Source organism: Boleophthalmus pectinirostris, unplaced genomic scaffold, assembly GCF_026225935.1.
Source record: "Boleophthalmus pectinirostris isolate CB_2022bp ecotype Guang Dong unplaced genomic scaffold, ASM2622593v1 HiC_scaffold_1063, whole genome shotgun sequence".
Classification (NCBI taxonomy): domain Eukaryota; kingdom Metazoa; phylum Chordata; class Actinopteri; order Gobiiformes; family Gobiidae; genus Boleophthalmus; species Boleophthalmus pectinirostris.
Window position 1 is genome coordinate 1 of NW_026570988.1, and position 25,000 is coordinate 25,000.

At 42.0% G+C, this 25,000-nt stretch overlaps 3 protein-coding genes across 5 annotated transcripts; 1 reads left to right on the forward strand and 2 right to left on the reverse strand.

The window, feature by feature from the left end:
- Positions 1-5: 5 nt before the first annotated feature.
- Positions 6-11,798, reverse strand: LOC110153065 (striatin, calmodulin binding protein 3; the record flags this gene model as incomplete). The annotated part of the gene is made up of 13 exons (XM_055162843.1): positions 11,316-11,798; positions 5,646-5,749; positions 4,796-4,869; positions 4,634-4,712; positions 4,235-4,390; positions 3,966-4,104; positions 3,670-3,802; positions 3,460-3,596; positions 2,869-3,047; positions 1,724-1,771; positions 1,072-1,193; positions 261-428; positions 6-56 (listed from the first exon to the last, which is right to left on the reverse strand). Coding segments are annotated over exons 1-13 (1,663 nt in total), but the record flags the coding sequence as incomplete, so codon positions are not given.
- Positions 11,799-12,023: 225 nt separating this feature from the next.
- ap4s1 (adaptor related protein complex 4 subunit sigma 1) lies at positions 12,024-13,915 on the forward strand. Of its 3 annotated transcripts, none has more exons than XM_020916944.2 (6): positions 12,024-12,257; positions 12,697-12,836; positions 12,906-12,992; positions 13,078-13,146; positions 13,458-13,469; positions 13,570-13,915. In XM_020916944.2, exons 2-6 carry the CDS (start codon positions 12,699-12,701, stop codon positions 13,696-13,698), a joined length of 435 nt encoding a protein of 144 aa, XP_020772603.1. In that variant the 5' UTR covers positions 12,024-12,257; positions 12,697-12,698; the 3' UTR covers positions 13,699-13,915. The 3 variants fall into 3 exon arrangements, with proteins under 3 accessions (XP_020772603.1, XP_055018824.1, XP_055018828.1); XM_055162849.1 differs by lacking the exon at positions 12,024-12,257 and adding an exon at positions 12,285-12,597; XM_055162853.1 differs by lacking the exons at positions 12,024-12,257; positions 13,458-13,469 and adding an exon at positions 12,286-12,597.
- A 609-nt stretch (positions 13,916-14,524) lies between these two features.
- hectd1 (HECT domain containing 1) lies at positions 14,525-24,994 on the reverse strand. Its single transcript, XM_055162857.1, has 16 exons — positions 24,949-24,994; positions 24,287-24,357; positions 23,584-23,735; positions 23,320-23,374; positions 21,620-21,842; positions 21,116-21,198; positions 20,880-21,007; positions 20,566-20,767; positions 20,361-20,498; positions 18,847-19,268; positions 18,258-18,416; positions 16,995-17,073; positions 16,797-16,890; positions 16,535-16,685; positions 15,857-16,001; positions 14,525-15,778 (listed from the first exon to the last, which is right to left on the reverse strand). The coding sequence occupies exons 4-16, from the start codon at positions 23,368-23,370 to the stop codon at positions 15,641-15,643; spliced, it is 2,013 nt and encodes a 670-aa protein (XP_055018832.1). The 5' UTR covers positions 23,371-23,374; positions 23,584-23,735; positions 24,287-24,357; positions 24,949-24,994; the 3' UTR covers positions 14,525-15,640.
- Between the last annotated feature and the right edge of the window lie 6 nt (positions 24,995-25,000).

Here is a 25,000-nt window from a genome sequence, read left to right on the forward strand (position 1 = left end):
CACCATGTGGGCGGGGTCAGTACCGTTAAAGTCCACGGAGGTGGGGGTTCCGTGCTCTGAGAGAGAGACATGAGGAGAGTTATGGCTTGGCGAAGGTCAGGGTCCAACTGAGAGGGGCATGGAATGTGTAGGTAAGATACAAAACCAGTTGCATAATTTGTAGTAATAGTATTACCTCTGCAATATACTCTGCAGTATTAGCAGTAGTAGTATTACCATTGTACTAGTAGCAGTAGTAGTAGTAGTAGTAGTAGTATTACCTCTGTCTGCGTTGAAAGTACACACACATGGCGCCCTCTCTTGGGGGTTCCACAGTTTTACAGTTCCATCAGCAGAACACGACAGGAGCCGGTTCTTGATTCCGCTGAAAGCCAATCCCCACACGGCGTCCGAGTGCCCGCTCCACGAGCCCGCCAGAACACTGGCATCTGATGGGACCAGAGTAGAGACAGACTGTCAGGACAGCCAATCAATCTGGACACTAGAGATTGGCTCACAATATCCAGCATTATTCATTCATTTATCCGCCTGCCTCAGTTTGTGGACTTTGTAAAATAAAATACATCAGAAACAGTCTAACTCCATCACAAGAACATTCAAAGATTTAATATTAGCTTTTGATCTTTTAAGAGCCAATTGGGAGCGAGGCTGTAACGCCCCTTTCCGCCTGCACCACATGTTTAGTGCTTAGCAATGCTGTCAATCAAACCTGTTGCTAACGCTAGCAGGAGTGAAAGAAAGGTGCCTGATTTATCTCTTATTAATGTTCATATGTTGATTTAGGGACAAATAGTGAAATAAAACCCAGAGGATCATGTGAAGTGGGCTAATACAATCATTTTAAGGTCAGAATGATGAGCCTGACAGAAGCAGTTGAAGAAAGGAGCCGTGCTTTTTTTTTTTTTTTGATAGAGCCGAAAGCACTCCCATGGTCACTTCCTTCCTTTGGAACATGGTGGCTAGCGGGTTAACCATGTCCTTTACAGTCTATGGTTATTTACCATATGTATTATCATTGCCTGTGCTGGTGTTTTGCTGTAGTTTTGGGGGTAGTTGGAGTGTAGTATTTACCGTATGTGTCGTAGGGATCAGTGTTAGTGCTGGGGATGTTCCACCAGTGAATGAAAGAGTCCAGACCTCCACTGAAGCACTGCTCTCCACTGGGAGTCACAGCCAGAGACAGGACTGGACCTCTAAGAGAAACAAAACACAAAACACACTTGTAATATCTAACCAAACCAACTCAAGACGGCATTCTCTTAAACAACCACCAGAGGGCATTTGAGAAGTGACAAAACCGGACGAAATAAAGCAACAAATAAACAAACATGGGCCGCATGTTAATTCTCTTTTCTCGCTATCAATCATGTGTCATTGTTAAGTGGTGTCAAACAGAAAACCACAGAATGAAGGAGTAAACCTGAGGGAGGCTTCAGGAGCAAACATCAGAGAAAAGAATCAAACTTTATTGGTCTCAGTGAGGAGTTTATATCCTCTCTCCTGGGCGAGACTTGCTCACCCATTTCCTGCAGAATTGAGGAGAGGAATCAAGGAGAAGGAAGCAAAGAAAACGAAATGAGGTGCGCCCACAGCAGTTTTTAAATTGCATATGTTGAAAAAGAGCAAGCTGTGTTCATATGTAGTTCTATTGCTAAAATTGCACATGTTCTAAGGCCAACCATTTTATACAAATGAGCCTTAAATTAGAATTTAAAGTACTCACATGTGAGCTCTGAACGTGTAAACAGGCTCCACGTCGAAAGAGGCACTTCTGAAACACACAAAACAAATATATATTTATTTTTATTGTATGTGTTTGCTGTATGTGTGAAGTTTAGTCTCTGCTACAAACGATAAAGAAGAATGCATTCCCACAGAGCACTAAGAACTTAAACCTGTCTGAGATTAAAAAAGAAAAAAAAAAGGAGAGAGGGAGAAGAGATACAGAGGGAGAGAGAAGAGAGAGGGGAAGAGAAGAAGGTGGGACTGACGGGGGGGAGAGTGAGAGAGCAAGAAAGAGGGGGACAGTAGGAATAGAGGAGGAGATACAGAAAAGGGAAGGGAGAGAGAAGAGAGAGAAGGTGGGACACAGAGGGGGGAGAGGGAGGAGAGAGGAGAGATAGATAGAGAGAGAGAGACAGAGAGAGAGAGCAGGAATAGACAAGAAGAGATAGAAAAGGGAGGGAGAGAGAGAGAATAGGAGGAGAGGAAGAGAGAGAGGGGGATGAAGAGGATTAAAGGAAGGCTCTTTTCCCATTCTGACACTTGTTTAAATCCTAAACACACGTCTAACAGAGGGAAATGCACAGTCACAGGAGAAACTACAGACACAGGATTTACACAAACTCGCACTTATATCGTTTTATCTCGGCTCTGGGTTCATTTTAAACTACACAAAGAGCTGCATTCTTCATTCACTCCATACACTGCTGAGATGGAAATATACTATTGTAGCCACAGCTGCCCTGGGACAGACAAAATGGTGCAGAAGCGCAGATGGCAAAACCGTGGTCTACTGCCTGGTCTACTGCCTGGTCTACTGCCTGGTCTACTGCCTGGTCTACTGCCTGGTCTACTGCCTGGTCTACTGCCTGGTCTAGCCCCTGGCCTAGTCCCGGCTCAATCCTGGCCTGGCCTAGCCCCTGGCCTAGCCCCGGCTCAATCCTGGTCTAACCCCTGGCCTAGCCCCGGCTCAATCCTGGTCTAACCCCTGGTCTAGCCCCTGGTGTCTAGCCCCTGGTGTCTAGCCCCTGGTGTCTAGCCCCTGGTGTCTAGCCCCTGGTGTCTAGCCCCTGGTGTCTAGCCCCTGGTGTCTAGCCCCTGGTGTCTAGCCCCTGGTGTCTAGCCCTGGTGTAGTCCAGTCTTTACTTCTTGGCGGGCACAGTCTTTGTCAGGTTCCAGAGCTTCATGGTGTGGTCCTCGGACACAGAGAGGAGGGCCGGGTCGGTGGGGTGAAAGGCCAGAGCTCGCACACCGTCAAAATGACTCCTCAGCGTGTACTTTGGGTTCCAGGTTTTTCTGAACGAGGACTCCTGATTCGACTGCAGCTACAGGAGACAACAAAAACAGGTTTAGAAGCTGTTTAAAATAAACTGTAATATAGCATTTATTCTATTTAGAAATTCACAAAAAAGATTAAAACCAGGACTAAATCAGGACTGAACCAAGGCCGAACCAGGGCTAAACAAGGACTGAACCAAGACTAAACAATGACCAAACCAGGATTTCTAACAGGACTGAACCAGATCTAAACCAGGAATAAACCATGATGGAACTGCAACTGAACAAGGGACTAAACCAGGGACTAAACCAGGGACTAAACCAGGGACTAAACCAGTGCCGATGCCAATTTTTTTTCATAGACTGGTTTAAAGACCTGCTCCACAGTTTGAGAACCACACTTTTGTCAAATTTAAGAATAAAAATTATTTTAAAACATAAAAAGAGTTTGTTTCTCACATCGTATCCATAGTCGGGCTCGTCATTTGTCACTGTGAGGTCAGCAAGGTCCCCCAATCCCAGAACACTCTCCAAAACTGCCTCTCCTCCCAACAAGAAGGACTTCCCACCAGAGGATGGGAACGCTAGAGGCTCAGCTAAAAACAAAACAGATAAAACAGTTAAACACAGAGAAGCAAATGCAGAGGACCAGACAGGAGCAGGCCTCACCCCACTCTGTTCCGTCTCCAGAGCTTCGGGCTTCTCCGGCTCCTTCTCCGTCTTCTGTGACCAGGAAGTCAAACTCTTTCAGGGCCTCCTCTGTGTCTGCATCCTCCTCGGTCGCCAGCCCCTCATGTCCCGCCTGGAAAACACACAACAGTTTGATCTCTGAATGGCTTTTATTCATTCTTTTCATTACAGACATGCAGCTAACCAGCAGCTAAAATGAAAGGGCAAATTCTGTTGTTTTCAGTATGGGTTCATGTGTTGTATTCTGCAGTATTTTGAAGTACTTCTTGTAGTACCTGGTGTATCTTGTGTTTTTTGGCCCGTGGTTTCTCGCTCAGGTCCATCACTTCCCCCTCTCCCTCCTCATCCTCTTCTTCATCACTATCCTCTGCGTTTTCCAGGAAGTTAAATGTTTCCAGAACATCTCCAGGACTCCTGGAAGTCAATAAAAGGTTCAAAACATTTAGGTCTCCACCAGATCTAGACCAATAAGGTCTACACCAGGTTCACACCTGGCTCAGACCTGGTCTAAACCCTGTCCAAACCTGGCCTAAACCTCATGTACCTCTTGTCTTTCCGTCTGTCTGTGCCGTTAATCAGGGGTAGGTTCTTGTTCTCCACGGCTCCGTTTGGCTCAGACCCGGACAGACCCAGGAGAGACCTCACTCTCTGGGTCCGAACGTCCAAGATGGTGTCCGTATAGCCCACCTCCTGGAGATATCTGCACAGATGAGAGGTACCCAGACTTATGTGCAGAACGATTTGTGGGGCAGTGTGTCTACAACATGGTTTAAGATTCAGATCTGGGTTATGGTTAGGGTTTAGGTTTAGGAAAGTCAGTTTCCAAGAAATGAACTGAAGTCAATAGAATGTCCCTAATGTGTGCATGTGGTCGTTTTGTGTGTATATATGTATGGTGTGAATGTGAGGATGTATGTGATGATTGTGATAGTGTGTTTCTTACTGTCTGAGCAGCTGCCGTCCCTGTTTCCAGGTGAGCTGACTGTTGGGAGGAACGGTTGACACGTCAGAGTCTCTCGTGTCTGAAAACCCGAAACAAATAGTCAATAATCAATCACATGGATCAATAACAGATCTTTGGTGTAGAGTAAACAAAGGGTCAGACCAGAGTCAAAGCTTGGAGACTTCACCTCTCCCTGGTTCAGCTCTGTGCCATACTTAAGTTTGTGGTATTTTGCTCTGGAAAAAAACAAAACACGTTTTCTTTTAGAGAAGAAAAAGGAGAAAAGAAGAGCAGCCTTTTGTACCATTTCTACACATATCAGTAAAAGCAGACATACTGTGCTTGTGTCTGCTCTAGGGGTGTCACAAAAATATTGAAATATTGATATATCGTATCATTTAATGTGATGATACAGGATCGATATCGTGGGCTGCTGTATCGATATATCTCCAAGAGTATTTTTCAGTATACTTTACTAAATTACTTAGTTACTGCAATACAGTTTTGTTGCTTGTTTAGAGGAAGGAAACTCATTTATGCAGCACATTTGACATTTTCACTGTTTTGATGAGTAAAATGTGTGTGTTTCATATTAACTTTGCACAAGAGTTGGTTTAACACAGCCATGATTTAGCCATTATTTTTTACTGAACCATATCGAATCATTTTGAAATATATCTTATCGTGGTCTATGTATCGAGGTATGTATCGTACCGGTAAGTTCTTAATGATACCCAGCTCTTGTCTCCTCTGTAGTTATAATCTATGACACCCATGGATCACTATGTCATAATTTGGCAAATCTGTCGCTGTAAACGTCATCACAACAAAGAGCTGCATGCTGTTTGCCCCTCCTATGGATCGCTGCAGACCTTAATTTGCAGAATAGGTCTGCTTTTAATGAATGGATTCAAAAGCTGCCTTTACTAGTTTTCTTGAATGTCATAGACACTGAGCCCTAATGAAACCTGTAACACACGAGTGTTACAGGTAGACTGTAGAGGAAAAGTACCTTTCTTGTTTTAAGGCGAATTCCAACATCTTTATCCTGCGGACGAGGTCACTCTTTAGGTTCTCCTGTCCTTTCCTCTCACCCTGAAGGAAGGCGATACGGGCCTGGAATAGACACAGAAAATATACTTTTATTAACACAAATGTGATATGTCTTATTTGGATTGATACAACTTTGACGCTCAAACTTCCACTTTATGAAAATGCAACTTTTCTCCTTCAACAGGGAAGGTTGGTTCAAAAGATGTTACTACATCCATATAATGACAAAATAAGTGTTGATTTGTACTGAATTTTATCTAACTACTCTTACTCTTTACAATTTTTTTCCCATCTGCCATGCTGCCTTTGTAGCCAAACCTCTTTGTCAAAGCCTGATCTCGTCTGATCTTTTGCTAAGCAGGGTTGGGCCTGGTCAGAACTTGAATGGGGAATTGCTGGGGATTCCAGGTGCAACAGTGGCATTGTTGTGTCCTTAGGCAAAATTGTAAAGCGTCTGAAAAAGACCTTTAGAAGACTAATGCATTTACAGAGCAACAGATTGGTTATAGTTTTTAATCAAATGCTAGGCATCACCAAAGGTCAGGCAGGGGTCAGTCTGAGTCACATGACCAGTGTGTTTCTGCAGCTGTTATGAGTTCTTAATAAAAAACATTTTCACTGTCAGTATTTCTTCTGCTTTAGATGATCCACAGCGACTGACACCTGTATAGGTTTTGTGATGAGGTTATTGCTGCCAGTGGATTTGGAAGCAAATCTATAAGGCGCTCCCAGATGCAATGATAAAAAATGTGTTTTCATGTATTCATTGAACCTGCCGAACCACATGTGAGCTATATACATGTGTGACTGTGATCAAATAATCCAGCTAGGCTCAAAGGAGATCAAAGTAGTTTTTTGTCTATTTCTCCTCCTCCTTTCATACTCAGGACTGACTCAGCTCTGGTCCTAGTCCTGATCTCTGGGTCCCTGGTCTCTGGTTAAACAGGTGCGGGGCGTTAGGCTATAGATCTCTTTTGGAGGGTGATGTCAGCTGTTCTTAAACCCTTCCCATCTAAGCTGCACCTGGCGGCTCGGGATCAAGCGCTCCTCGGGGAGTCCCAAAGACCACAGGGTGAGAGAGAGCACCCCCAGAGGACATGTGAGAGAATGTCAAAACAATGTGTTAAAGAGACAAGTTCCACCATCTAAAACATTGCAGTTAGGCATCCGGGCACTCAGCCTGTAACACTGACTGCTGAACGAATAGCTGACTAAGAAATTATTGCGATAAAAGATAATATTTTTAGACCATTTTCAACTAATATAATGATAATGGAATAAAAATGTAGATACACCCTTTCAAAGATCAATAAACTTTACTTTCTAAAGAACATTTAACACAGGAACTCCAAGACAACCAAAAACAATAGGCCTAAATAAAATAGACTTGTTATCATAAGAATAGCCTAATGTATGTTTGGCTTACAGCAAGGACTTGTTAACAAAAATGCACTTGAATAAACCATTGTTGGACAAAACACAACCAAAACAATAAATAAAATGGATTAAGTCTCTGTAACAAAATTGCCCTTAAAAGTGATTTTAGTCATTGACTTGCATTGGAATATTGTGGCTCCTCTCTCTGTGGCTGCTGCTGTGAGCCTTGTCAATTTTGTTCTTGAAGTGTTCGTAGTAACGCACTCTACATAATCCTATTTCGCTATTTTGGCAGTCAAGAAATTCCTATTCATAATATAGAGCCTGGATCCTCGCTTTGTCCACTTTTTTATACAGGGATTGTCAGACTGCATCACTTGGTGCTCTGCTGCGCATGCCTCCTGCAGAGAGAGCCGCTATCCTGTCTGGTATCATGTCAGTGACTTGTGGGAATTCAACAGATCTCGGGCTCTCGCGGGGGCTAGGCTGGTTGTGTCGATCAGGTATGGGTGTATGTCAGCGGCTGGAATTTGAGCCATTTCTTCTCGTTGTTTGCTTGCTCGCCTGTATTTGACACATGTGAGCCGTTGAGATGTATCCCACTCACTAGTGTTGATTTGGCATCGTGACTTGTTTAGTCACAAACCTTCGTGGCCCAAGTCAATAGACATTATTTGTAAATCACAAAATAAAGGTGGATTTGACCATTTTTGAAAATTACTGAGGATATTTTATAGTTGTGATCGTGTCTTTCTGAACAATTAGTATTACTCAAGTTTTAAACAATGAAAAACAGTAATTGAACCAGCAATAAAAGGATCCATAAGTAGCCTATTTGGACATTAAAAGTAGCCCTGTATATTGCAGACCTGCATGCAGATCGTGACAAGGCAACCCCAAAAAAATCTCTTGCGACCCACCTGAGGGTCGTGACCCAGTCTTTGGGAAACACTGGTCTATACAGTCCAGGCTGACATATTTGTACAAGCGTAATTACACAAAGGAAACAAGAGAAGACAGAAGAGTGTAATAGAAGCATTTTGACATTCAGTCTCTTTGGTAGAGAGAGCGAGAGAGAGAGATGAGGAAAACAAACAAGCATGCAAGTAGAAATTATCGCGACCGGAAAAGTTATCAAGCTTGTTAAAAGTTGCTGTGCGATTAATTGATTCATTGATTATCATTACAGGCCTAAATTTTAAAGGGACTAAATTATGCTATTTTCTGATCTATGTTATATTGTTTTTTTTCCTCATCATAAACATACAGAGTTGTGTTTTGTTTTATTCACAAATGTTCAACACACTGCGTTATGTGATGTCATCAATAAAAGTAGAGAAGAAAGTTAGTCATGGTGGGTGTTCTATGGTGTGTACTGGTGGGGGTGAAAACTAGAGTTGATCAGCAATATGGCTTCTCGAAAAAAAAAAAAAAAAAAAAGCGATTAGAGATTGCTCAGACATGCACAAATTACTCCAAATACAACTTTGGGTGAGTAACAAAGTTCCTGAGGGGAAAACAACTACATCATGGTTTAAAAAAGCTCTGAAAAGTCCATTTTGCAGAATAGGTCCGATTTAAAAGAGTGAAGCAACACTGTGCAAGGGACTTTTACATTTTTGTAGCACAGATAAATCCTCCTTCAGAAAATCCTCTGTATATTTTGTGCGTCAGATTATTCAAATGTGGATTAACGCCTCGTCTCCAGGATTCTTTTACCGAACAAAAATTCAAACACACGACTTAAGCGAAGAGGAAAACATGAGGAAATGTCCTGTTTTAGAAGGGAAAGTAACTGAGTGTGGTGAGAGGTCAGAGGGACTGAAGGAACAGAAAAGCTGAAGGAGTAGAAAAGCAGCCACATTTGTCAGTCTGCCCCAAGGCAGCTTTGGCCCAAAGGTATCTTAGGCAAAGAAGAAAGAGCCAGAGGACAAAAAGAAAAACCAAGTGATGTGAAGATGGCTAGCACAAAATAAGATAAATAAACCATGATTTAGGCCAGTAACATAGGGCTGCGAGGTTAACTGGAATTACATCAAAAATACGATTTGAATGTAAGTAAATATCAAATCACAAATCCTGCAATTTTTAAAGTACTATAATTTATGCATAAAAAATATTAACCCTGTAGTTCTCAAATGCAGTTCTTGTATTTGTTTGCCACTTCACATTTCAGTCTTTCTGTCAATTCTTGTGGATGTCTATGTAAAATGTGAACACTGAACATAACCTTATTAAAACATAAATTGCATGTCTAATCGCTATCGCAATACTTTGCTATTCGATATTTTCCCAAATTGTTCAACCCAACAGATGCATTTAGGGTGAAAAAACAAAATCCATAAAAACTAAATCCATAAAAACATTGGCTCAAATGCATAGAGTCTGGAAGTTACAGTACCCAGTATTAGACATTGTAGAAGCGACAGTCAATAACCTATTGACTAGATCCACAGTCCACTTTTACTGTACTGCTGGGATAGCAGTCCCTTGTCTTAGTGTCTTTCCAGTTATATCATTTCAATGTTTGCACCCAGATAATACTAGGTCTCAGGAGTAGAAATAAACAAGGATTTACACAAACGGTTGTCAAATGAACTGTAGAAAATATCAAATGCTTGGGGTCTTCCATTCTGCTGCTGTGATCCATTGCAGGGTGTTCTCAGGTGAATGTTCCTAAAATGTATTTGTTTGGGTAACGTTGGAATCTAGATAATGCATTGATTTTAAGTCTCTGTCCCTCCATATTCTCCTCCTCTCCTCCAGATTCTAAATGGTCAACATTTTACTAAGTTGTCATTTTACCTCAAATCTGAGGCCCGTCCTCATTCTGTCATGAGCCCAGCTGCTCCTGTTACTGCTCCTAACATTAAATTTAGAATAAATAATAGAGTAAACCACATTATTTCACAGTATTATAGAGTTATTACAGACTCTGCTTTAATACAAATGATCCCCCGTGAGTCTGTTAACATGAAGTCCGCTCATTTACAAGTGAAAGTTTGGAGGCTGAGCGCATTTGTTTGTTTAACAAAGCCCCTGTCATAGCGCAGTTAGCTTTAGCCCTGTGGCTTTAGCCTAGCTGCAGCTAACGGGAGCTAGCGTGACAAACCAAAATAGCTCCGACCCGAGATTAACGACAGTCTGCCGGGCTCATGAGGACTGCACCCCCCGCTGACTTCTCCGGGCAGAAGAAACTGTCTAATGAGCAGTTTTGTAGTGAATTAAACACCCAAATAGCTCAAAATATGACGTTCAGATAGCTACAAAGCTAAGTGGCAATGGAGCTAACGGTCAACTGATGCTGCCACTGATTTCACTTCTAAAAATAATTTATATCACAAAAAAAATCGATCAACAGACATGCTTTAGAAATACAACTAGCTTTATATGACATGATTATACACTGATGTGAGATAAAAAAAAAACGCCTAAAACCCAGCGTTTGGCTCCATTATGGTTGTGTTAGCTTTTATTCACGCTTTCTTGAATGGAAAAATAAACAGAGGCTTAGTGAAGACAAACGGGGCTGACAGCGGATGTGTCTGGGTCCAGAACATATCCCTGATCCGAGACATGACACACAGATCCATAATGATCACTCTAATAATAGTAAAACCGCACGTTTGAGTTAAGATTGGTTTGGGTCACTTTTTATAGCCCGTCTGTCTGTGACGTCACCACGCAGTTTTTAGGTGACGCAAATATTACAAAAATCTGGTTTAAATGCACAATTTATAGGAGGATTCATACAGTAAATGTGTGTGTTTGATTTGTGATCAAGAGAGGTCTCTTATCAATTATTATAAAACCAAATCTGACGATTAAAATCAAACGGAAAACGTGAAAGGCCGCAGTGAAAACAAATTTTACTAAAATGAAGCGGAGGATACATCAGGAGCATGTCACTCTGGTGAAAACTGTCTGACAGCAACAACGGGACAGGGGCTAGGTTTAACAGAACACGGGGGAGTGTAAAATAAATTGTGACTAAATGTGTTATCATATTTAGATTCCGTGAAAGACAGTGAATGAATGTGGATACAAGGCAAATGGAGATGTGGGTTCATTTTACGCTCTGTTAAGCCGTTTCCCTAAAGGTTTAAATGAACTGCATGGTTCAGTAAAGTGTCATCAACCCCCACTCGGGTTTAGCGTGTCTATCCCCGGGTTTGGTGTATATGTGTGTGTCCCCGGGTTTGATGTGTGTTTCTCCCGGTTGTGTGCGGCTCTGTGCGGCTCTGGCTCTGACCTGCAGCTCGGCCCTCTCCACTTCCCAGTGCGCCCTCTCCATCTCGAAGCGGGCCCACTCGTGCTGGATGTAGTGCAGGATCCCGGGGATAGTGTACTGCTGCTGGGGCCGGGGCAGCTCGTCGGCCTGGTGGCTCAACATGACACCTCCCGGAGCTCCGGACAGAGGCGGGGCTGCGTTGCCGTTGCTGCCCGGCGGAGAGTGCTGCTGAGGCGGCGTAGCCTGTCGTGTCTGTCCCGCCGCCATCCCCCCCGCTCCCGGGTGTTCGTCCATGTTTTACGCGCCTATATCCGGGTAAAGTCGAAGCGGAGAGTCCTCCCTAGAGCCCGGAGCCGAGTCCGGGCCGTGACTGCGCGGAGGACCGTGGATTATGGACCGGGACACGGGGTCTGTGTGCGGTGCTCCGCGGCCGCCATTACGGCTCTGAGCTTCGGTCAGAGGAACAGGAGCATGGGCAGTGAGAGGCAGGAGAGAAGGGAGGGGGACACGGAGAAGGGAAGGAGGGATCTACCGTCTGCTCTAAGGCCACAGGGGGGCGCTGCAAGACGGCAGGCGATGGGAGAGTTTTATTAAAATTAAACTAGATTAAAGCGAATTACTAAAATAATTGGGAGTACAGTACACATGAATGTAACACAATTATTATTTTTTTATTACAGTTTTCCCATTTACTTTTCGACATATTACTCTGTACATTTGTTTTACACTGGAAATAAAACTGCGCATGCGTGTCCTGTAGAAATTCTGTCACGTTAGCCTGTGTTAGCTTCACTTTAGCTTTGTCACATTAAAAGGTTCTAAGTTTTATTGTCTCATTTCTTCCACTCATCATTTGGGATTCCGGGAACATGGAGCTCAGGTCGCTATCATAAAAACACATTTACGTGTCTTTGCGTCAAACCGAAGAATTTAAACCTGAGCTAAACTGTTTGCTGAAGCCAGGTGAGTGTCATAAACACACAGCAGCCCAATATACGAGCAAAATCACAGAACCAGGATTAAACCAAGCTTTTTCTAGTACTAAAATCTGCTTGAAACCAGGTTATAATAACGATCTAATTGGAAGTAAATATATACATTAATATAATGCTGTTATTCATGCAAATCTGGGTCTGTATTGATACTGTGCAGCTGACGTCATGTCATCAACATTCCAGGTGATGCTGCTAGTGCCTCTGCTCTGTTTGAGGCTCTTTTAGATTTTATCTGAGCTTTCATTCAATACATACGTGTAGAACACCTCCACCAATGGGGTGTCGGATCTGGAGAAGAGTCCAGCTAGGTACTCCTCACCAGGATCGTGGCTCTGGTCCTGACAGGTTTAACCCTTTTGCAGATGCAGAAAAAACATTTCTAACAGATTGGTTTGTTTTGGTTTCAGAGATGATCCAGTTCTTCTTGATGGTGAATCGTCAAGGTCAGACACGGCTGTCTCGATATTACACTGATGTAGAGCTAAATCTACGACAAAATCTAGAGACTGAGGTGGTCCAACGCTGTCTGTCCAGAAGCAAAGAACAGGTGACATTAGAGACATTCCAACTGTACGTGTGTGGACAGAGATTTCACCTGTACATGTTTCTTCTTCAGTGCTCTTTTGTGGAGTATCAGGATTATAAGCTTGTTTATCGACAGTATGCAGCCTTGTACATTGTGGTGGGAGTCACAGATGATGAGGTTTGTGATGAAATGTGTAATTATTTGATCATTTAAAGCACTTATTTTCTTTATTTTAACATTTCATCTTCACTTTCTTTCTCAGAATGAGCTGTCAATTTTTGAGATGATTCATAATTTTGTAGAAGTTCTTGATAAATACTTCAGTCGTGTGGTGAGTAAAACTGGACTAGGTCAGGACTAAAACTGGTGTATAAAGAGGACAAAACCAGGACTTCAAAAGGACTAGATCAGGACTGAAGTACTACCAGGACTAAAGATTGGTCAAATGAGGTAGGCCTGTCACGATAACACATTTTAAAGATGATATACATTGCTTGCAACCCAAAATATGTTTTCCAACATTTATATTTATATATTGGATGTCGATTATCATGACAGGCATAAAATGAGGACTAAACCAGGACTTATTAGATTGAGATACGGGGTATAGATTTGATGTTAAATATTTTTATTTCCTTTCAGAGCGAACTGGATGTATCCTTTTAATCTGGCACCTACTTGTTTAAACTATTATTTATGGCTGTTAAAAGAGTAATTTTAGATTCAATTTTTTTCTTGACGCCATTTTGTTCAGATCATGTTTAACTTGGATCGTGTTCACATCATTTTGGATGAAATGATTCAAAATGGACATATTGTGGAGACCAACAAAAGCAGGATCCTGGCTCCGATCACCGCCATCGACAAAATTTGTGATGGGTAGAAATCCTCAAATAGAGAACTGGACCAGGACTAAACCAGGTCTGAACTGGCGCTTAAACTGCTCCCATCACCTACACTGGACCCTGGACTAAAGCCACTGGTTTTAAATGACTGAACTGAATGAATCCAGAGACACTGAAGGATGGTTCAAATGCAGAGGACATATTTCTGTTTTGGAACAGTAAACATTTTATTATAAATAAAATATTTGAAATGTCTCAAGGTTGGCTTTGTTCCTGCGTCTGTAGCCTAATGAATAGATGATTTGCCATTGACAATCAATTTTATTCTTTTAGCTCAGTGGGACTTTTAAATGCCAAAGCTCAACATAAGTTTGAGGTTTTTGCAAATAAATCTTAATTACCAAGTTTTTTTGAACCGTTAGTGTCTTGTAGCCCTAGATAGCAACTTAAAATAGTGTTTCACATTATGCATGCAATTTGTCATTCTGAAAACAATACCTTTCAAGTAGACTCAACAGATTCAAATGCGGGCAGCTCTAAGGATTTCATCAGAACAAAATTAAAATACATATGTCAGTTTTATTTAAATAATGTCAACCTATTAAAATAAAAAAAACACCTTTTTGGTAACATTAATGCAATTCCCTAGTGTTATGTCATAATTTATAATCAAAGTAAAATTTGAAACTTAAATTGCCAAACTGGAAAAAAAAATGTGCAAAATTGATCTTTACTGTGTTTTAGTCAAATAAGGAGTCCAACTTGTCCTAGGCACTTTTTGATTACTGGTTTATATTTACAGAGTTTCCAGGGCTAAAGAATCCAGGGCTAAACCAGGTCTCAAACACCACACAGAGCCAGTAGTTTCTGTTCGTAGTTTTGCAAACGATTTAATGATTATTTTTTGGAGCATACACATCTGAAAATATCCTCAAACTGCAACTCGTTAAATAAAGACTGTAATAACAATAATAATAATAATAATAATATACAAGTCATACAGGATCCTCTCACCGCCAGTGTCTGCGCCCACAGCGTCTTAAAGAAACTAAAACAAAACACGGCATTGACCTGTGCCGAACCCCAAAAACATCACGCCAAAACAAAACCAAAAAAAGAAAAAAAAAAAAAGAAAAAGCATGATTGTTCCAAAAAGAAGCTACGAAAACGTGAAACAGGCACTAAACTGAACCGGAGCATGCTCAGTGAGGAGCCGGAGCGGAGCCGGAGCGTTGGGACAAAACACGGCAACAAGCAAATGCAGAAATGAAAACACAGGATTCAAGTTTTCAAAAAGTAAGTAGAGGCATTAATGGGAAAAGCAGCCATTCTGAAAAGATGAAGCACGGTGATGTGAGAAATTATAAGTCAAGAACTTAAATATAAGAATGTATGTCAGTTTTCTTTTGTTTTAGATGTAAAAATGAGTTGTAAAATAATTGTAAAATGGTTGAGTCTATGCACCCAACTGGCCCAAGCAAGTACCCGCCTAAGGCACAAAGAAGCATGGAGAGGCTTCAGCTACATTTAAAACAAATAAAACTAAAGGTGGACTGATACTGAAGCAATTGTGTGAAAATTCTGACAATTCGGCTTTATAATGATTTGGTTTTTAGTTTTGTTTCACAGATTTCAAGATTAAGGCAAATCATTTATACATTTTAGACTGGAGATCAACAAGAGATGCAGCATATTTCAAAAAATGCAAGAAATGTAAGCAAAAAGTTCAAAAACAGCAAAAGAGATTTGATCATTTTGAAAAATGTTGGATGAGACAACTGATTTGGAGAATTTTGAAAAATGTGCAAAAATTCTAACCAAAAGTTGTGGAAATGTAGCCTTGACCAAAAAGAGTGATATTTTATCTGCTGAAGTCGCAGGTTTGAGTGCACGTGTTTTGTCCCTGCGAGCTCCGGTAGTTTTGGTTAAAGGGGCGGGGTCTGCAGAGGAGTGGGAGGAGCAGAGGGGGAGGGGGGAGGGCTAGTTGAGGTGGAAGCCCTTCTCCATGGTGGCCGCTAGGAGGCGCTCTCTCATGATGTCCTCTGAAGAATACTCAGGCAGCTTCAGGTAATGTACACAAGTGTTCACAGAGGGGTAGCTGTGGTCTGTTGCATCCACCTGAGAGAGAGAGAGAGAGACTGGGTCAGAACTGGGACTAAACTAGGACTAAAGCTGGAGGGAAGGCATCTGTCTTACCTTTCTGACAATGGTGAGGCGCGGGTGCAGGTTGGCCAGGCCTCCAGGGGGCAGTGTGGAGCAGCCAGTGGTGAACTGAAGAAACGCTTTCCTCTCGTCTGAGTTCATCCCACAAAGAACCCTCACGAACCTCAGGAACCCGGGACTAAACCAGGATCATAACCAGATTGAACAGGGATTTAAACAAGGGACTAAACTAGGACTAACCCTCACGAACCCCAGGAACCTGGGACTATAGTGGGATTAGCACCAATTTAAACCATAGACTGTATAAAGAAGTGGACTCCGTGTCCACCCTCATCATAATGCAAAAACACCAGGATCATCTAGAGTGGAGTAATACCAACATTTTTAGGTCAGAGTGATGAACCTGACAGCAGCAGTTAGAGAGGGGACACATTTTTTCTATAGAAAGTAAATGGGCTTGTGGAATCTCCATGTCCACTTATATAAACAGCCTAACCAGAGACTAAACCAAGACTAAAGCATGAGCCTAATAAGGGACTACAAAATCTGGATGCTGCCTGGACTAAATCATGAACACACTGAATAAACCAGAGCTAAAGTAGCAGTAGTAGCACTAGTATGACCAGTCTCTGGTGTAATGGAGTTTGGCAGTTAGTAGTAGTAGTAGCAGTTATAGTATGTTCGGGAGTAGTAATAGTAGTAATGTCTGACCTGTCTCTGGTGTAGCCGAGTTTGGGCTCAGTGTAGTTGATGATGTCATCGTTGGTCCAGGATGGTGATTGGTTCCCGCAGAGAATCATCTGAACCTCTTTGTGACTGAAGGAGCTCAGCTTCTCCATCGGGAACACGCGGTTAAAGCCCTCTGGAAATATAATGAATACAAATGTAAATATAACTGACTGTAGTACAGGTCTGAGATCATTTAAGTTTTCTTTAGGTTTTGTTGTTGTGTAAAGAGGATAAACCCTGTCACCTCTGAAGGCCTCCATCTGCCTTTGGATCCCTGTGTGCATACAGAAGTCAAACATCAGCTCCACGTATTCCTCTGCGTTCTCCATCGACACCATCTAAGAGAGAACAAGAGAGGAAGGGGTTAACCAGGGCTGAACCAGGGCTGAACCAGGGCTGAACCAGGGCTGAACCAGGGCTGAACCAGGGCTATATATTTTACCTCATCGTCTCCGTTTGGTTTGAGGTCTACAGCTGAGAAACCGTGGACTTTTGAGGACGGACAGAACTGGAAATTCAACCTGAAACAAAACAGAGATTTAACGTCTTGAGTAAAATTTTATATATTTTTATTGAGTGTCTACTTTTAGTGATCTGATTTTTACTGTCTTAAAAATTTGAAAAACAGGACTAGTTCATTTTCCAAAGTTATTACTCACTTACCATACACATTCTGAGCATCCTAATTATTCACCAAGATGAGATATGTGCTCTTCACAACTTGGAAATATTAGAGCAGCTATGCCTAACTGTGCTTATACAGTAATTTCTGGACTATAAGACTCTACTTTTTTCCTCACACTTTGAACCCTGCGGCTTATAGAATGATGCAGCTAATGTGGACGGATTTTTTGTTTGGCACATTGTCCATTCATATATATGGTCTGGCATTTCCACGGATGCACGCACAGCTTATAGAAAACAGGCTATGTGTAGAAAACGCAGCTGTCTGTGCAGTTAACACATGGATCTAGGGTTAACATGAAGGTTCAGCATTTGCTAGTAATGTTATCAGTACTAAAACTGCTGTTTGATAAAATAAGTTATGATGTCAAATGAACATCAGTGAGGGGGATACGTCTTACACCATATGTGTAAATGACAAGAAGAAACGTCTCAAACTTCAGTAACCGGACATCCACCCATACCTGACCAACACAACTAGCCCCGCCCCCGAGAGAGTCTGAAATCTGCTGAAATCCTACAAGACACTGACATAATACAGACAGGACAGTGGCTCTTTCTGCAGGAGACATGTGCAGTAAAGCGCAGGAGAGACAGGGGTGATGCGCCGAGGAAGATGCTCGTTTGATTGTGTTTTGAACAGTTATTTTGTGCTTCATGCACACACCCTCCTTATGGAAAATACATGTAGAAGAAATGCATATGATGCAGCTTTTAAGTTTTAAGTGAAGTGGCTATTGAGGAAGGAAATGAAGCTGCTGCACGTGAGCTCGACATGAATGAGTCGATGGTGAGATGTAGGCAACGGCAGTGTGACGAACTGACTCAATGCAAAAAGACAACAAAAGCTTTCAGAGGCAATAAAAGCAGATAACCTGAAGAGAACTTAAAAATGTTCTTAAGACACGGACAGCTGTTGTATATGTACAATTTGAAGTTAAAACTTAGTTGACGCAGCTCATATTCAGGTGCACTTAATAGTCCAGAAATTACAGTATATATGATGTTGTCCTGTTCTCACCCAAGATCCTCCACACTGAGAGGAGGCCCTGAGCCCAGAGGGTTCTTGAGCATCAGGTCCTGTAGTCTGGTGTTCTTCTCGTCTTCAGACAGAGATTTACTGCTGAGAATCTGACGTCGCTTCACAGACAGCTCCTTCATCTCCTTCAGGAAGCTCGCCCTGGAAGACAGTAAATACAACTTTAACGATCTTTTTTTAATAGTTATTTTGGAATTGTTGTGGAATTGTCTGGAACTGTTACTTCCTGGTTGGACATAGACAGCAGATGTGACATACAAAAGAGGTAATTCACACAACAATAATGGCTAGCCTAATAAAAACACTTATTTTTTCAAATGAAGAAAACTGTCAGAAAAATGCCTTCTTTGTGCGTAAATTGTCTCCGCAAGTTTTCCGTGTTCATTAAGTATACTTAACTGATGTAAAATTGTGATAAATATTTACCACAGGTACTATCCCAACAAACCAAGTCTGAATCAGAAAGCATAAAAATCTGTATTTAAGTACTACTAAGTAGTCAAAAGCAGAGCCCTAACCGGTCTCTCTGAGCCTGTACTTTAGATCATCTTTCTCCTGTATAAGCCTGTACCTGTGGGGGTTGACGTGCTGGAAGTCGTCCCAGGTGAGCAGCCCGTGGTACCAGGCGGGGGGCTTGGGTTTGGGAGGGTCCAGGATGAACTCTGACTTAGAGTCTTCATCGAACAGAGAGTCATGGTCCTCAGTCCCAGCTTCCAGATTGAGTCCTCGGTCCACACTGGGAGAAGCGTACAGCAGTTTGCTCATGTTGGACTTGATGTCTCCCATACACAGCAGCTTAAAGAAGGGTCTGGACAGAGGCAGGTCCACCAAACGGCTGTCCTGGATACATTTGGCCAGAAACACGCCCAGGAAGCGGAATAACTGTGTGACACGATCCAACTCCTCACTGTCCTGAGGAAACGGAGCTGGAAACAGCCCACAGGAACGCTGCACGTAGTATCCAGGAGGTTTGAGTCCACCGCCCAAGTCCACCTAAAATATACAGAGAATATATGAGAGAAATGTCCCCCGTAAATATACAGAGCAAATAAGAGATAATATAGTCAACAAGAATGCTGTACATAGTGTCCGGGCGGTTTAAGTCCAGTGCCAGGTGCACCTTAAATAATATACAGAGAACATATATGATAACAGTCAAAAAGAAAGCTGCACGTAATAACCAGGAGGGGCAAGTCTGCCGCTCAGGTCCACCTTAAAAACGACTTATGAAATGTAAATTACTGTGTAATGTACTGAAATTATGTCTGGGAGCTTAAGGGAAAAGTACGGAAGCCGGGAGGGCTCATAACAAACGCAAACGGCATAGCAAATACGAACGCAACAACACAAATGCAAATGCTACAACACAACAAATCAAAAAAAGTACAGAAAAAACAAAAATGTGGCTGTTTGCTGCAGGTGCTCCAATCAGTGGGAGCAGGTAAAGGATGCTCTTGGAAAAAGGATCAAAACTAAAACACAACGGACTCCAGGCACTCCAAAGAAAAAAATTACATGAGGAAAAATATAGTTAAAAGGCCTTTATTTAAATGGCCAAAGCCAACATCAAAAAAAAGTCACAACGAAAGTGACCGTGGGATTCCGAAGGACCAAGCAACGGGACATCGATCCTGGCAGCAAAACAGTAAATTACTTTTACTTATTTTCTAACTTCGTTCACTTCTCTGTTCCTTTACATTTCACATTCTTGTTCTTCTTCAACTTTTCCCATTCACTTCCCACTTGATCCTTTAATGCATTGCTTAGTCCGCTGTGTTGTGGCGTTTGCATTAAAATAGAGTCCCACAGTCACTTCCATTGTGGCTTTTTGTTGTGTTGTCGTGTTTGTATTTGTTGTGGCATTTGCGTTTTTAGGAGCCCTCCCGGCTTCCGTAGAAAAGGTTGTAGCGACCGGCAAAAATAGACTCCCAACAAAATTAATCAGATCAGGAGTTGCACTGCATGCAGTCTGAGCCCAGGGTTAGAGTTTAAAATGGCTGACAGAGAAAGACTTTCGGAGGTGTTCCAATAAAACATAATACAACTACATAAGACATATTAAACATTGCATAAGCGCGAACCCACCTGTCTGGATTCATCGTCGGGGAAGTCGTCGTCACAGAGCCAGATCCCCAAAGATGTCCTCTGGAACTCAGCCGCCACCAAAGCATAGAACTCCAGAGTGGGACCCAGACCTGTGCCCTCCTCCCCCAAGAACTCCACCTGTAAGAGGGGAGAGGGATGAACAAGGGATGAACCGGGACTGAACCGGGACTGAATCGGAACTCACCTCGAGCACAGACTTCCTCTCTGCATGCACGCCCATCACAGACTCCGCCCACTGCATCATGGCATCTCCGCGTGGCACTTTGACCCTCTCGTGTTTGAGTCGTCCCACTCTGAACTCCCCAGGGTCGTCTCGGCGCACGGCGGTCGAGGGGCGAGAGCGCTCCATAGTGGCCTCACGACGGTTCTGCAGCCACACGATCGCCCTGGAAAAAGACACACAAATTATAGACGCTTCGATGCACAGACATAATTTTATTTAAAAATTAATTTTTTATTATTTTTTTTGGGCGCATTGTTGAATTTCTCTCTCTGTACCTAGAGGCTCCAAAGGCAGTGCAGGTGAAGTACAGCTGTCTGGTCTCAAAGGGAATGAGGAAAGGACACTTGGAGGTGAGCTGTTCACACCAGTCTGGAAGTGCGCCACTGGCTAAAGCTAAGGGTTCCTGGAGACAAAATGTATACAGGGTTAAACTCAAATAGACTCAGGATTAAAGCAGAACTGTCAAGCAGAGAGGAGGATGGGGTAAGTCAGGTTGGGCAGGGACACAGACCTCAATCTGCTGCAGGATTTTGGTGGTGATCTTTTTACTGGTGAATTCTTCTGGCGACGCATTAAACTGAAGCTCCTCCACATCTGAAAGTCACATCACAGTTATACGTACAGTCACCTTTACTGTGATGGCAAATCCTTCTTTATATTCAACAGCTAACATGCTAACAGTGCACTTCCTGATTCTCTGACAATAAACCAGATGCAGTACACAGCTGCCTTTTTTTTTTTTTTTTATTAATTTTTTTTTTTACCTCAAGAGCTCCCTATACAATGTATAAGAGCAAATTTTTTTCTCAAATACATGGGAGGAAAACAGGTAAACTGCACATACTGTATATGTATATACTCCCCTCCTCATCTTCCTCTAGCGTCCTAACCTTGTCTCCTTACCTTCCTGTAGAATCCTAACCTTGCCTCCCTGTTACCTTCCCTTTCCGTAGCATCCTAACCTTGCATCCTTTCCTTCCTGTAACGTCCTAACCTCGCCTCTTCGTCTCCTTACCTTCCTGTAGTGTCCTTGCGTTGCCTGCCGCATCTCCTCCGATGATGTAGAGTATTCGCAGTAGCTGTAGCACATCTTCCACACCACATGCATTCTGGCTGCAACCAGCCTTAGCCTGGGCCATCTCCCTTGCTCCCCCCAGGATCTCCGAGCTGTGATGGAGAGGGACAGAGGGAGACAGGCCTCCAGAGCGGCTTTGCACCAGGCCCTGCTCACAGAAGTCCTACAGGAGGCAGACACAAACTGGGTTACAGGATGACCACAATTTCAATACTATGGAAAAACTTAAAAGGTGCACTTTTCTGGTGGAGGGTCTGTCAAATGCTTTTCTCCATGGAGATGATATTGCATTGTCTGAAATGTTTCATTGTCTGGCATTAAACCTTTTTATCTTCACACCAGACAAAGTTACAGAACAGATCTGTGGTGAGGCAACCCTGCTCACCGTTCTGTAATTGATAAATGAGTATACATGCACATCAGTATCCCGGTTATGTCAGTATTCAGGTTACTGCGTATACATGCGCGTTGAGAAACCGGGACACTCATATCTGCGTGTACATGATCAAATGGAGTATCCCGGTTTCTTAACATAATCTTAAAAATGCGTAAGTGCAAAAATTAACTTAAATCAATTTAATAAACCAGGAACAATACAAGCCTGATCTCCTTTAGCATAGGAAGCTTGGGAGGTTTAACCAGCGGTAAGCAGCTATGAGATATCCCACAATCCACTGCACACATCAAACCCAACAGATTCTTCATTAAAACCTTCTGCATAAAAAACTCAACTTTACAACATATAAACCATAACCACTATAGATCCACATCAGCCAGTCTGATAATATAATTCAGCTTTGATCACATTTGTTTACGTTTTAAAGAAACAAAATTTAAGACTACATGGCTAATTTACATAAACTGTTAGCGCTGATAAAAACAGCTCGCTCCTTGGGCCACTAATGAGGTTCAGCTTCTTTCAAACTAAAAGACATAACTCGGTGGATTATGTGTGTTCTTTTTGTGACAGAGGAGGTCCTGATGATGGTAAGTGTGTTCTGTGCGTATATTGTATAGGAGATAGTTCATGTTATAACTTTTCAGCGATCATACATGTGCAGGTCATATGAGTCCAGTACGTCCGCAGGTTTAGCACAGCTTTTTATTCTACATTTCACTCATGTATGGTCACTTTATTTATGTTGGTCACTTTATTTATGTCGCTACTGTTGCAGTGAAAAGACTGGAAAGTGTTTGTCTTTTGGACAAATGTGCACTCAACTTTATGTTGCAGTAACCGGGATACTGCGTATACTTGCCACAGTATCCCAGTACTATCGGTATATACCAGCTGCAGTAACCCGGTTTCTAATAACCGGGATATTGCCATATCCGGGATACTGCATATACATGCACCATGAAGAAACCGGGATACTCAAAAAACCCAATCATAACCAGGATACTGATGTGTATGTATACGCACTCAAGGAAAAGCTGTTTAATGTCCTACTGTTGAACATTCCAGGAGGAGCAATGTCATATCCATAGAAACTAGCAGGTGACGGACCCCCAACCAAAAAGTTACATAGTGCACCTTTAAATACACACACAGATTCTCGTAATACCATAAATACACTTTTAAATAAACAGAAGATGCACTGTTGTATTGGACTTATTCAAAGAACCTCCTTCAGACTCACCATTTTGCCACTCTCCTTCTCTTTGTCGGAGTCCTTCAGCTCTCTGTACATTATCCTGGAGGAGAAAAGACCTGATTTAAAAAGGTTCTACATGTAGGTTCACGAAGGCAGATTTTTAAACTAGACAAATTTGTGCCATCAAATATGACAACCTTCAAAACAAATACAGATTTTACTGATGACAAAGCTCATTATCCAGTCAAAAAGCAGAGTGAACTGCTCAATGGGCTGTTTAAATCCTTGACTGTGATTGGCTGTTCTTACGTGTAGGTGGGCTCCCATATCCTCCTTAGCTTGTCTGTCTTCACTGCTCCACTACAGGAGAGCTGGAGTAAACGCTGGACGTAAAAGAAAATGGTGGATTTGTAGTTGGACAAAGGCAGTTCCACTTCCCGAGTTGTGCCCAGACCTGCCACCTGTGACAATGAAACAAATAAAATCCAACAATCAAGAGTAATTTCAAAACTGACCAGAGACTGTCAATCAAACATCCATCATGGGGAAAGGCAGAAATGCAGATGTTAATGATTTCTCAACAAACTTTTTATGCCTGTTAGCCATTTCTTACTGGATTTGTATAGCTCCTGGACAGTATAATGCAAACGCAATAATTAATTACTAATTAAATAATTAATACTTGCAAGGATATTAGTAATAAGTTTGGGAAAGTTAGGAAAAGTAGTTGAGGCCAGACGATACAGTTTTAAATAAACTAGTTCCACCAACAACAATACACATCAATACTCTATCAATATTTAAAACCTCTAATATATCAGGACTAGACCATTTTAAAAACATGTCATCTTCAGACATTAAGTCCAATTATTAAGGATTTATGTGTTGTATCGTATCACACATTATCATAATTGTAGAGGGGTATATGTTCTAATATTGCCAAACATTCCATTTTGAATCAATACTATATAATATTGTGAGAAAACCCGTGATTCATAATCCTTATTCTTACTTTGAGTGTGAGAGAAAGACGAGGAGATGGAGCACATTCCACCTCCTCCTGGACCTCCGACCGTGGCGTTCCTGAAAACAAAGTAAAAAATATGAAAAATACTTAAATACTATGTTTTTCCCAAATCCCAAAGCTACATTGTGCTAGGTCTAGCCAAACTTTCTACTGCTGGGTCATATTTAATACAAATCGGGCAGCTACAGTGAGTCTTGTTAAAAAGCAAATTTGTGTTGTAATACAGTGAGTTCTTGGGTTTAGTCACTGATAGAAATTATCAGGTTCAACTTTTGTGAATTTATCTTTTGGATATTTCATGGTAAAGTACAATGTAACCAATAGGAAAATTTGTCTCTAGCCCCCCATCTGAGAGTACAGCATCATCACATTCTATAGGCAGTCATGTTTAAAACAGATGGGGGCAGTTAAAATGACTATTGTTAGAATGTCATTTTTTGTTGTAATACAGTGAGTTCTTGGGTCTAGTCACTGACAGAAATGCTTATGCTCAACATTTGTGAATTTACCTGTTGAACATTTCATGCTAAACTATAATGTAATCAAAAGGAAAATTTGTCTCTAGCTCCCCCCATCTGGGAGTATGACATCATCACATCTACAATCTGAAAACCACCAGTAGTTAAATTATTACAGAGCATATTTACCTGGAGGGGGAATTTCCAGGTCTGTGGTTTGCTGTACATTTGTTCTTCCGGG

What these genes read in the sequence shown, in the direction of transcription:
- hectd1 (XM_055162857.1), bottom strand. Translation starts at nt 23,370, where the DNA reads ATGTACAGAGAGCTGAAGGACTCCGACAAAGAGAAGGAGAGTGGCAAA. An exon ending in AAATCCTGCAGCAGATTGAG is followed by an intron (nt 21,008 to 21,115) that starts GTCTGTGTCCCT and finishes TTTTGTCTCCAG; the next exon opens with GAACCCTTAGCTTTAGCCAG. An exon ending in CAGCACGTCAACCCCCACAG is followed by an intron (nt 18,417 to 18,846) that starts GTACAGGCTTAT and finishes ACTGTCTTCCAG; the next exon opens with GGCGAGCTTCCTGAAGGAGA.
- ap4s1 (XM_055162849.1), top strand. Translation starts at nt 12,564, where the DNA reads ATGGGGTGTCGGATCTGGAGAAGAGTCCAGCTAG. An exon ending in TGTCCAGAAGCAAAGAACAG is followed by an intron (nt 12,837 to 12,905) that starts GTGACATTAGAG and finishes TTTCTTCTTCAG; the next exon opens with TGCTCTTTTGTGGAGTATCA. An exon ending in TGGGAGTCACAGATGATGAG is followed by an intron (nt 12,993 to 13,077) that starts GTTTGTGATGAA and finishes TTTCTTTCTCAG; the next exon opens with AATGAGCTGTCAATTTTTGA.